General features: G+C 37.3%; 1 protein-coding gene across 7 annotated transcripts in view; it reads right to left on the reverse strand.

The window, feature by feature from the left end:
* The window catches only part of GTDC1 (glycosyltransferase like domain containing 1), a gene marked incomplete at its 5' end in the record, with an annotated part of 127,781 nt that overhangs the window by 83,263 nt on the left and 31,043 nt on the right, over positions 1-13,475 (reverse strand). For 5 of the 7 annotated variants that reach the window (XM_080620670.1, XM_080620669.1, XM_080620668.1 and 2 more), the window contains 2 exons: positions 8,740-8,913; positions 11,917-12,084. The exons of 1 other annotated variant lie outside the window; for it this stretch is intronic. In XM_080620670.1, coding sequence (XP_080476796.1) covers positions 8,740-8,913; positions 11,917-12,084 — 342 coding nt within the window. The remainder of the gene's footprint in view (positions 1-8,739; positions 8,914-11,916; positions 12,085-13,475) is intronic. One more of the 7 variants, XM_080620666.1, reaches the window with a different exon arrangement.

Consider the following 13,475-nt stretch of genomic DNA (forward strand, 5'->3'; position numbering starts at 1 on the left):
GAATACTGCCAGGGATGGGGCAGCCACAGCTTCTCCAGGAAACCTGTTCCAGTGCCTCACAGTAAAGAACTGCTTCCTAATATCTAATCAAAATCTACCCTCTGTCAGTTTAAAGTCATTCCCCCTTGTCCTATCACTACATAAAACCGACCCTTTCCAGATATCCTGTAGCCCCCCCTTAGGTATTCAAAGGCTGAATAGTTGAATTGGAATACTTAAGGAAAAAGAAGCTGAGAAATTGTTACTGGACTTGGATCTCTCATAGCTCTCCAACTAGCATCCCTACTACTTGGTGCTTGTATGCCCTAAACTCTGATGAATGTTCATTACTATTTAGACATGCATCTTTTCTATAGTAAAGGCGAACAGCCTCCTACCTTGAAAGCACTTCTGGTATGTTTACATTGGGATTTTTTTGAATTATTTAAGGAAAATGAGGATTATTTCATTTGGGAGACACAGCAGTCCAAATTATAAAATATTAAATGTCCACAAATGCAAAAGCAAAAAAAGAAAAAACCTAAACAGATTAAAACAGTCTTTGAACATCAAAGAAGTTATCTGTGATTTAACAAAATTAAAAATAATTTAACTTCATCCCATTTTGTTACGTATAAATGAAGCATCTGTACAAACTTGTTCCTACACATTACATAAAGGTCATCTCCATAGGCCTGGAGAGCTCTGTTTCAAATTTCTTCTTCAAACTTAAAACTGTGATTTTATGTATTCCATCATGTCATTTTGTTCTCTTATTCTTTATTCTCTGAAATCCCCATAGAAAGTCTTTGTATCTTCTCCACTGACACTTACCATCTCATCGTATCTCTGACTTTATCTTGAATTGGTCTGCAATCTAGCACACAACAGTGCTCGAAGCACATCCAACCCACTTAAGTTTTAGTTTCATATTTAATAATGATTTGGAAGGTTATCCATTCAACCACTCTTTTAAAAGGTCCTGCTTCCTTGGGTTTTCATTGTTTTGGAGCTTTTTTTCCCCAAAACTAGTACTGCATTCTTTTTCTAAAGGTATTGCCATTGCCCCACGACTGGTAACAGAGATTCCTTCGTTCCCCTGAAAATCATTTCTCAAAACATTCTGTATTCTCAGTGAAGAATCTCCAAAAAGTCAGATATCCCTTCCTATTCCTTATCTTTTCTGCAATTTGTAGCACATCACCTACTTTCTTTCCCATTATATTACAACACAACAACTACCCAGAATATTTAAGCAATAAGCTTCTGTCACTACTTCATGCAGCAACTAAGAAATAGTATGCCCAACACGACTCCTCTCTCTGTTACAATTCTGTAAGCATGAAATCACTTTAAAGAACAACAAAAAAAATCCACCTCTGTTTCTATGTAATATACATGAATTTCGTAATAAAAAATATGGAATTGTCCAAATACTGAAGGGCAGCATTTTAAAATGCAGAATTCCACAGGGACAGCTTTGTCTATAAAAACCATCTTTCACACACGTGAAGGATTTTAAGTCTGTACCTTCACATGGATTGGAACTGAAGTGGAAGCAGCCACATCACTCAATACTCAGCATTTAGTTTTGTATGCCACCTCTTTCAACCCCTGTTAACACTGTGCTCACACAGAGTGCCAAGCACCTTCAGCCCTCAATAACTGCAGTGAAAATTAGGGTATTTAGCACTTCGTAGGCTTCTACCATTAATCAATAGCCTTTTTCTACCCTACACACAAGTCTGCCATGACAATTTTAACAAATTAAATTTAAACTTACATCTTACAACAATTTGATGCAAACTCTGAAAGGATTTCATATCTGAATTATACTGTATGGGGATGATATTTAACCTAGTCCAAGCCTCGAGGAGTAAGATTCTGTTGCGAAAAGAAAACGGAACTGACAGAGAACAGCAGGAAGATGGAGGAAGCCCAAAGCAGGGCTTGCATTCATTATGCTGTAAAGAAGTTAACATAAAATCATCAAATCAATGAAAACTTTTGCTACTGTAAAAATTAAGGTAAAAATATATTATTATTTTTATTCCATGTAAGTACAGTTTAATTACTGTTTTATTGATGGACCATAAGAATTAAAAGTGCCATCCATACGGCTTGCTGATGAAGGTGTCATTTTCACCTCCTCTCCCATGACATCTCTCAACTACAAATGTCCACACTTATTACAGCAAGGTAGTCTATTCTCCTTACAAGCAACACAGAAATTATTATGCATGGAAGCACATAATAATCCAGTCTAGTCGTGACTCTACCACTGACTTCCCACATGAATATGCACTAATCAATTAAACCTCTGAATGCATCAATTTCCTTCTGGAGTAGCAATGATGATGATAATAATAATAATAGCTGCCCATTGTATAGGCACCACATGCAATATTTTTAATGCCTGCTAATGAAATGTGCTATTAATTATTAGAATGCAGTTTGTTTTTGAAAGCCAAGTACCAGCGTGTCTCAACTTCCTACTCAAAGTGACACAACTTGAACATTTCCAAAAAACTGACTATCGGAAAATGCTTATAAGCATTATGGCAAAGCCTACTTAAAAATCAAATGGCATTTAAATCAATATGAGAACTTTTAGATCTTACCAGATATACTGCAGAGAAATTTGCAGCTAAGGGGTTAATCAGATTAGATGGGAGTGGTTATAGGCTTGGTGCCACAGGTTTTGCCCTTTGTGGCTTCTCACATCCCAGACTTGGAATATATGAGCTGTGATACTGAGAAAGGTAAGAAGCCAGCACAGCCCCATAGTGATAAATGAGTTTGCATCATCTGTCATTAGAACTTCCTGCCAACAGGGTCATTCCCTATTAAATTACCACTTGTCAATGTTTAAAATACTGATTGATAAATGACTGTGCCAAAACTGATAACACGACAGCTTTTATTTTCTAATATTCTTGGTTACCACATTCTGCTACTTCAAGATACAGATATAGTAGGATTTTTTTCAAGTACTTTAGTGAAAGACAATTTAATCTAATACAAAACTAACAGGTACTGTATAACGATTGGTCCTGATATACGTTACATACTATTCTTCTTGCCAAAACAAACCTACTGGCGATTTAGCAATATGTGTAGATCCAAGTTTCACATTTCATCAAATGCTAGTAATCTGTTTTATCAATATAAACTGCATTTTAATGAAAAAATTCTTTTCTTCAGTACACTTCACTTTTAATTCCCCAGAGTACAATAATTCGTTCACGCTGTAGAACAAGAATGTTTTACAAGACCTTAACTCTCCAGAGAAATTTCTCTGTAAATACAAAATGCAAGTTTTACGGGAATGTGTTGTCTGCAACATGAGCAATACCCAACATAATAAAAAACTAGGTTGCACAGAGAATTCTGCTTAAGTATCCTTGTGAGCTATTGTGAGACTAAATGGGTATTATGATAGCATTTAGCGGAATACCTATACGACAGATAAGAGTCAGTAAAACTATTCTTATCCCTGAATAGATGAAACTACTTTTTAGAAAGTTTTCAAAATGAATACATCCCAGCAGACTGTTCAGCCAGGACCTCCTCTAGAAGGGCACTCTCAGTCTTCTGCTGGAGAATTCTGGGGATAATTATTTTGGGGATAAAACTGGCATGTTCTACATGGAAGACCAGACTGGGGTAATTGCTACTCCTTCACGCTCCAGAGCAAGAATGGAAACTCCTGCATCATCACCCACCTCCCCAGTGGCACACAATGCATATACAGAGGAAGCATCATGTAAGAAAGCCCCACTGAATATGGATGCTTGAGGCACCCTTCATTCAACCACCACCCCCTTACTGTAGGTGCAGCTACCTGCACTTACCACTTACCCTACAGATGCAGAAGGTAAATGACCTGCTACTAAAGGCTCCAGAGCTGAAAAACTTCATTTCATGCCCCTTTTGAACACATACCACACTCACCTCCCACAAGGTGCTGTGTCCCACATCTTGACAGCATCCCTCATGCTTGTTGCGTAACTCAGCGTGCCAACATTAACCCTCAAAACCGGCTCGCAGCAGGTGAGGAGGAAAGACATTTAGAGGAGTAATTTCCATCACCCAGTTCTTCAGCAGCAAGCCCCAAGGTAGAAGCAGTCTATTGGCATTTTCTAATTATGTTAACTACCCATAAACCGTGGTGGCAGGGAGGCTATACCTACCAGAGAGAGCACGGCACACCCATTAGGAGATGCCTAAGCCACCACCAAAGGCAGTAGCTAGCTTCGGTACCAGAATCACTATCATTAGCACAGTACTCCACCTAAATTAATATATGCTATTTTACTGGAAGGTTAATTAGCCAAAAAACTGCTCTTCTAAGGTATACTGCTTCCTATATGCAAGACAGTTCACTAGAGCTCACATGGGTACCACTGCTGAACTTCTCTCTGTGCAACACAAACATGTCCCCAGTGCCCATCTATAGCTTTGAGCTTCCATGGACACAAGACTCTCCTTGCTTGTTGACATATGTATTTTTCTTGCACAGCAAAGCTATTGTATAATGATATGATTAGATTCCCTTAATTATCTAAACAGAGGTCTGCAGCTCAGCCCTGCAAGCCTGGTCCAACTGATGCATTTTTTTTTTCTATTTTCCCCAAAACAGGCTCCCCCACATGTGATAGTCACATTTCCGTAAAAGAGATCCTATCAGCGTCTTTTAAAAACTTATGCTTTATCAAGGAACTCCCCTGACTGTCCCTAAAGTACTCTCTAAATTGCAAATTCTGCCTCTCTTACAACTATAACTAAAAAAATATAAAATCGCATCGTTGAAAATGTCCTGTTAACTGCACTAAGTTATAAAAACAAATTAAGAAAGAACAGTCTAAAGTTTTTAATTCTGCATCAAAATGTGTAACAGATAGTACAAGATGCTCGATAACAAGTTCCACTTAAAAGAAACTATTTTTGTTTTCTGCTGTAATCCTCATCCTCTCATGTTTCTTTTATATTATTTCACCTTAGTCCAATGTGCATTTTAAGCTCTTAGGAACTTTACTCCATTGTTGCTTATAAAAACATCTTCCTCTTCTACCACACCATGATCATAATAAAGATATACTACAGTCAGAGGAATAGAAATAATAAGCAAAATCTACATTACAATTCTAATTTAAATGAATTCCAAGGAGTACCTAATCTGACCTCACTCTGCTGACTGCCACACACAGCAATGGATGCAGATGAACCAAGAGAATTCATACAAAGTATCACCAAAGACCTTGCAGAGGTATTCCAGCAGGCTCTGATGGCAAATAGAGATGAGAATACCAAAGACAGCATCACTAGAAAGGCGATTTTCTTCCTGGACCATTGTTTTCCAGTGCAAAAGTGGAAACAGGTTGTATCAAAACAGACTCTATTGATTGTACAGAAAAACAAAACCAAGCCCAAAACATTTAGGATTTTATTTACATTAAAACAGAAAACATACTGAAATTAAGCCAATGACAGTGTAAGGATGAATTACAATGTATTTAATTCCCTGTGTTATAAAACCCCATACACTGATATGCAGCATAAATAAGGTCATCTACTGGTCTACACCTTCTGAAATACCTATGCACTATGAAGTGACAGACACAACTCTGAAGGCCTTTTTCACTCCAGGCTTAGAAGTACTCCAATATGTATTTCTACATAATACACTTCATCAGAATGCATGAAGAGGAGAATTCCAAAGTCAGGAATGATAGAGGGTGATTATATATGGAGGAGTTGTGGCACCACAGGAAGCAATATGGAAGCTAGTCATTCTGAGAACCAGAAAACAGGTGGATTAAGTCAGTAAATTTCTCATTCTGCTAAACCCTCAAATCCTTTCACCTCCTCTCATTGTCAGATAAGGACCACAGTCTGGCAGTTTGCTCTGGGAACACAAATTGTGCCTTTATGACAAATATTTATTAAAAAGAAGAATTTTTATTAAAAAGCATTGATAACTTCTTCTTAAATGCAAAAAAGCAGTGATTAGGTGCCCATCTGAAACATTTAAAGATACATTATACATATATCTAACAGTACCTCTAATAGTACTCACAAGTATTTCCTAGGGTAATGCCCCTCCTTATACCTTCATTTACTGTGCTGCTTCTGCTAGTTTGTGTACCCATCACCTACAGTAATTACATTAAGAGGTAGATACGCTTCCAGATTAACCCATGCGACATGCTCTTTCTCAAGGGTCAGATATATTTTGCTCTATAATTGCAATATTAATCTTAAAATATCTTAAAAGATCACCATCACATGCATGAGGATGATTTCTTTGACTACCTCTCTCCCAAATTCAAAACGCAGATTATGTTTCAGACACAAACACACCCTGAGACATTCACACACAAAATAAAAGAGGTCAATGAAAAAAAAAAAATCACCCTGGTTATTTTGCCTTCAGAATTTTAAAATATTTTCCTAACATCTCAACAAAATTATGCATTTTAAAAAGACTGCAGGCACTGAAATGATTCAGTCATGCAAATAATCACTTACTTACACTGTATGAGTTTGGTTTGGATAAAGCAAATTACCATTTGAAAATAACTTGAAAAACACTCTGGGCTAAGAGCTTGCTTTATAAATTTTAGCTTGGACACAACTTTTCTTAGCCTTTTTCTCCTCAATCTCCACTCCCTTTTTCTCCTCAGTCTCTATACTAAGTCACTATACTAATAACTCACTCAGTCACTATACTAATGCAGACTGAGTTAAAGAAAAAAACAAACCAGCATTCAGTTGCCAAAACATCAGGTGCATTCAACATTATTTAAAACATGATCTTGAAAAGAAATAATAAATATTGGTTGCAGCTGAAGGTCAAAACCCCAAAAAACTTCAGAGTCATGCAGAAGCAGTCCTTCCTTCCATCATTTTTTTAACTCTGATTATACTGGGATTTGGCTAAAAACACCCAGATCTTACACAAGAATTAATTGTTGAATTCATTATGTATTAGAAATAATAGAACATATAGTTAATCTGTCTTTCTGGTTACTCTGCTGAAAAAGTTTTACAGACACACAGTTGTCTATGAACATCTTAATTTTGTCCATCACTGCTGAAAATAGCTTTTTGATATAATTTCAAGTGCAACAATCACAATTAAAACATGAAAGGTGTCCTGCTTTGTGAAATGAGATTTAATACCAGACCAGTACATTAAGAAGAGCACACAATAAAATGTGACATCTTCCTCCTTTACCAGTTTGGGTAGTAGTCTAATGATTTTACCCACTTTATCACCTTCTGCTTTGGACAAATGATCACTGAGTGTATGACTTCAGACTAATTTGTCAGGTCTCATTTGACCCCATCTGCCAGGGCTGACAAGTGCAAAAGAGCTGATTTAATATATGAGACAGGGTTATCACAACTTCATCTCCAAAACGAGGCTTGGGCTACATGACTTCCAAAAGTATGCCAAAGCCACAAGACCCTTTTAAAGTGGCTCGATATCAAATATGCTGAGCATTCATAGCATTGCCTTGCTCTTGAAAAATATGATCTCTAAGAAGCAGTAGTAGACCCTCAAAGATACACAGGCAGGGTACTGTTCAGCCAAGTCCCTAAAGAACAGTGGAGGATTTTAACCCACTTGCTGAAAACATAGGTTTAAAGACTTAACTTTAAACATTGATTTCTAAATGATTTGCATCAGTGCTTTGGAATATAAAGTTTTCCAAGACACTGAAATGCAAACCTTGCAGAGTGAGCATTAATGGAGAGCATAACCTCAGCTTCTGTACCAGAAGTCTCCCTACCCCAAACTACCACAAATGTATATTCAGCCTATCCTCTGACAGAACTGTTAAGTACGAGCTGGTGGGTGACAGAGACATCAAGTGTGGCCAGAACTTATTATCAGATCAAAAGCTGTATTCTGGCAAAGTCATTATGGTGCTTTCCATCCTTATTTCAGATTAAAAAAAACATACCCAGCATCGTGTTGGCTTTAAGAGTATAATCAAATTGCAGAATCATACTCTATTTAGTGCCAGTCCCATTGAAGCAAAGTTCCTGTTTGGTGGGAGGAGAGTCCCTTGTAAGAGGAAAAACAATTGTGCTAGGTTTAATCAAAAGTGAAAAGGATCTAGGTAATGTTCCCTTTGAGCCACATAACCCACTGCTAATTTCAAGACAGGCTCTGAAACAAGGGTAATAAAAAACGTCCTTTAGAGTAACTGAGAAAGACTGAAGAACAGCTACCACTGCAGCTAATGCCAACATCTGCAGGTCTGCTCCCTGCTACTGGCATGCTTTTCACCTACCTGGAAAGCAATAAAAGAAGAGGTAGGAGGGGGGAGGAGAGAATAAATTCCCACTGCAACACACCAAGGGAAATTTAGCTTCTTAACTACTGGCTTATCACTTTTACAGTTTTCTAGCATTTCTTTCTCCTCCTTGACCTCTCCTGTTCAAACATATACAGAGCTGGGAGAAGGCAACTCCTTAAAGACTAGAACAAGTGGGAAATCACTAAAACAAGTGGGAAATCACTCATCCTGAACAATGCAAGTTTGTATGACGTGCTCAGGACAGGCTCAGCAGGTCAGACACTGCCTGAATAGCCTCTAATTATTGAAATACATTTATCAATTAGGGGATTTTGCATGTTATCATACTCTTTCATTAACAAGGCTTTAGCTGATTAGCTGGAACATCACCATAAATAGAGAGTTCTGACAGGCTGGAAGCAATTTATGACGTGGAAAATGTACTGACCTGCTCACATCAGGAAACCTGACTGGAAAATAAAGAACTTGGCACTTCGGTCTGATTATTTCTTCCAAATCCTTAGGTCTGTGGTCAGGAATCAGCTTCATAAATTTTCCAATGGATGTAAGAAACGATTCCATATTAAAAGCAGAGTTGAACACCACAACATCAGCAACCAAGCTGTAAAAAGTGGTTAAGATTAATGAGCATACTGCTGCAGAAAAGGAATGGAATTATTTTGCATGCAGTGGAAACAGGACACATATTCTCGTAAACAAACAAAAGGTGCAAGTGGAATGCTAATTAAAATCAGCCTTTTCATGTGAATTGGGAGAAACATATGTACCTTAATCAGAAATGTCTTGACTTCTGTCTATTCACTCTTTGAAATATTTTTAAACTTTTTTTTAACTAAGTAATAAATTGCTATCACTAATCTAAAGGAGCACATCCCATTCTATTTGTGGATTACTTTCCATTCATAAAATGGTAAAAACAGTATTACTGTCATTGTCTCTTAAAATATAAAGAGGTAAAGCCTACTGTAACAAAACTTCAGTAGAAGTAAACTTGGAAGAAAATCGAAATTCCTTATAAATACTCCTTTCTACTGAAGGGCGACTTACTTTTGGTTAACCTACCTTCAACTGACCGTGAGTGGCAGGTAGCAGGTTACTAGAGATACGGAATGTCATTTTAACCTATGCATACATAATCCTGATTAGAACTATATCCACCAAATATATATGTATGATAATATATTAATAATTTATAATATATAAAATACATAGCACAAAGTACCAAAAAAAAGTTTGATAAAAATTGGCATATTGTTGTCATGTTTTGTTCTTTACTGCTGTATTTTAAAATCACATGGATCAATAATTTTAAAATTAGGTTAAATGATAACATAGGTATTATTTCTCCACTTAGTCAGCCTGGAGAAATCAAGGAGCTATAGAATCATTGACTCAACTAGGTTTGAAAAGACTTTTAAGATCATCAAGTCCAACCATTACTCCAGGACTGCCAAGACCACCACTAAACCATGTCACTGAGGGCCTCATCTACACTTTAAATCAGACAACCTGGAAGTTTATTCTGGAAATGCTGACACAATCTTAGCTACACTGGCAAACACGCAACACTAACGGAGGTAAGAAATGCTTTATGGCCAGTTGGTTTTCTCAGTATGTTATATATTGTGATACAGACCCATGGGTCATAAGATACATTGAGGACATGTGTTCATAAGTCATTAGGTTGGTGAAAAGTATATTTGAGGTGAGAGGCTGTCATTCATCCTCACTGCATCTCTCTGCTGTCTGGTCAAGAGAAAACTGCCACTGCTCACCGAAGCAGCAGCGGTCAGCAGGAAAAGCAAAAAGAACAACAACAGAGAGAAACAATCCTTTTCAAGCAGGCTGCAGGAATTCCACCCTCTCCCCCACCTACGGTTTTTAACCCACTGGTCTCATTTTTGTACAAATGATCCAGTCGTCTTTGCTGTATGGGTTTACAGATGACATGAGACAGCGCAGGAGCATGGCACATTTCCTTACTGCTCTCTGACATGTAGCAAAGTCTCTAATTGTATCATGTCTGCTTCTCCTGTGCATGAAGTCTAACCTGCCTTTTTCCTGCAGGCTCTGCATACCACTGTCAAATTAGAAAGATCCCATTACTGCCTGAGCAGCTAAAAGAAATCTCAGCCACCACTGAAAAGTGTGATTTTACTACATTAACTCCCCAGTAACAGTGGGGAGGGGAAAAAAAAAAAAATCTCTTTCTTAATAATCCAAAGCACCAACTTGAAGATTCAGAGTGCTCTTTATTTTAATCATCTCCAAAAACCTCTATGCAAAACTGTAAAGATATATTTTCCTATTTCTAACAGATTTGGAAGATGGGAAGATGGCATTTCTTTTCAGATGTAGGTAGCAACTAACAGTACAGAGGAGACAGCTTCTATCTGCTGTTAGAAATGGAGTTTCTGCAGCAACAGAAATGGAACACACATATATAATTACATGGAGAAGCTATTGGAGTCTGAACAAGGCAGAATGGATGTCATCTTTATTTTTCCTAATAAAAAAAGATACTTTTAAAATCTTAAAAATGCGTATTTTGAGGATGTTTGTCAGTTTACAATAGCTGTGTGAAAAATAACTGCCATAACAAAACAACATATATATGTGCAAAAAAAAAAAAAAAGGGTATTCCCTGCCCCCAGTGCCAAAAAATACATCTTTTTGTTGTAACATCTGAAAACAGCTGCTACAGTTTTCAAAAAATACTACAGTTCCCTATCTTTACTGCTCAATAAGTGAAACATGTTGCAAATGTTGTGACAGAAGCAGCTCCAGAATGGCCAGAGCATAGAGATCATTATTTGAGAAATTTCAGTATCAACTGGCTTATATTATAAAGATGCAAAAGCTTAATTTGTGCCATAAAACGCTCAATCCCTATTCCTAATAATTCTCCTACTAACAGGCGAGAAAGATCATGGAAATGAATTTCAGTTAAAAAAAAAAGTGTTTCACTTTAGTCTGTATAGTGCCTAACCACAAAGCTTTTCAGTGTTGCTGTTATTAACTTCTTTCATTAACTCATATTCAAGAAATACATTTGGTTTCAGCAACAATAAAGTGCCACAGCTTTTAAAACATCTGGGTGTTTTAGCACTGCACGATTTCTGAATGCTGCATGAAAGAAATATAAGGATTTATCTGGTAAGTTTACTGCCCTCTCTTCACAAGAAAAGTGCTGCAGTACATTTTAATTTCTGTTTATTTCCCTAAAACCCTCTATATAATTTCAGTTGGATGCAGTAAAAGCTATGGCCAAGCAAGAGCTGATTAGCTGCAGCTTGGCGAAGCATCCATGAAATAAAGCATCTCACTTATGGCCAAGACATAGTTCAAAATCCCCATCACTAATGGGTACACCACGGTAGCCCAACAGAGCATCAGTAGGCATTACACAATAGAGACAAGTTTATAGAGTGGATTCTTTCTGCCACAGCACTTTTATCGACCTCTCTTCAGGACCCTCTAAGTATCTCAGTTTGCTTATAGGGCTATCATTTATGTGGAGAAGGACTCCTCAGGCTTACAATGCTGCAAGGTTATAGATAGTAGGATATCTTAACAAACATGGAGCAATGTGAGAAACACCTACCATGAAAGAATCTGGTTGTATCCATACTGAAAATCCCTTTCCTGGTATTTCTGGACAGGATATACCAATTGGTTCTCATGGAAGTAGAGGACCTTTTTCAATTTGCCAAGGTCAGGGCGGAGGGCAGTGAGTTCAGCCAGGTTAAGCACCGAGCTTGCAAAGAGGATCCTGGAAAACAAGGAGAGCAGTGTTTACTGTCTGTGAGCATGCTCACAGGGGTCACCTCTTCTCCTTCTCCCTCCTCCCCAAGAAAAACATAACCCCTATAGGGACACATCAATAGCTAAGCCTTAATACCATGTAGCAGCATTCAAAGTTTTGATCTCTTAAAAAGCAGCTGCTAAGAACCCAACTAGAAAAGCACCAAATCTCATTGGTCTTCCCAGCTCGGTTACAGAGAGATGCAAAATAAAAAAAGCTGGATGGATTTCATTGAAAAAGGCAAGAAAAGCTGTATCTGAAGGGCAAATGGAACAAAGATAAGGCTGACTAGGGAATACTTTGCTTGCCAGTTTCATTACACTTTACTTCTTTATGCAACTGACTACTGAAATTCAATATATGAGCAGGAATGGTACATGTTCATGTTATGACACAAACCCTTTTGATTTATGCACTGCACTTATCTAGAATGGTCTGGTTTTTCTGTTTTTTTCCCCCCACCCTTTTTCTGTTTTACTTTCACATTTTTATTAGGTATCCTCTATAATGAAATGTTGTTTCTACCCTTGCACCCTTTTAGAATTGCTGCAGCACTCCAGCTATTCCACAGTCTATAATACTGCATGCATCCTTCAATTATATAAAGCAGGCACAAACACTACTAACAAGCTGCTATCTTAGCCTTGTATAACTTCCCAGGCTATCAGAAAATGAATGTATTTAAATGTGTAATATCAAATTGTGACCCTACTGTAACCAGTGGCAGATTTCCCTGAATTTCAACCAAAGTATGTGAGCATCTCCTGTCCCCTGCTAGCACTGTTTTCAAGCAAACTGAATACTGAACCTACAGAGAACTGCAGAGCCAGACATTTGTGTTAGACATTTCTCATCAAAATGAAGAGAAGAGGAAAAAAAGGAAAACAAAATATAGAAAATGGGTATTATAGCTTTAATAAACTACTTTTTAACATAGCATGTTTCTTTTTATTCCTATCCTTCATTCTATTTTTTCCCATTCTTCCTCTTTTTACATGAATTTTGTGTTAAAGATTACTGCCAAACTTACATCACAAATCTTATAAACTCATGATTCTGACTGTCAACCTTAAAACTCGTGAACTTCCCCAAATATCCACATATATCACATCATCATCTACAGTAACATACACCGTTGTTAGATAATCTATATCTACAGAACAAATACTTCCTAGAGAACAGATCCTGTATCCATCTTCATCAACCTGAGTCAATGCTGATCTGAAAGATTTCTGAAAGCAAGAGATAAATGTTATATATGATGAATGTTCATCAAATATTTGACCGTTTTAAGGGACTGTCAAATAGAATGTCAGTTAGGATATGAGCTCGGGTTTATTGCAAGCCATTCTAAGAGG

Source organism: Psittacula echo (genome assembly GCF_963264785.1).
Source record: "Psittacula echo genome assembly, chromosome: 6".
NCBI classification, from domain to species: domain Eukaryota; kingdom Metazoa; phylum Chordata; class Aves; order Psittaciformes; family Psittacidae; genus Psittacula; species Psittacula echo.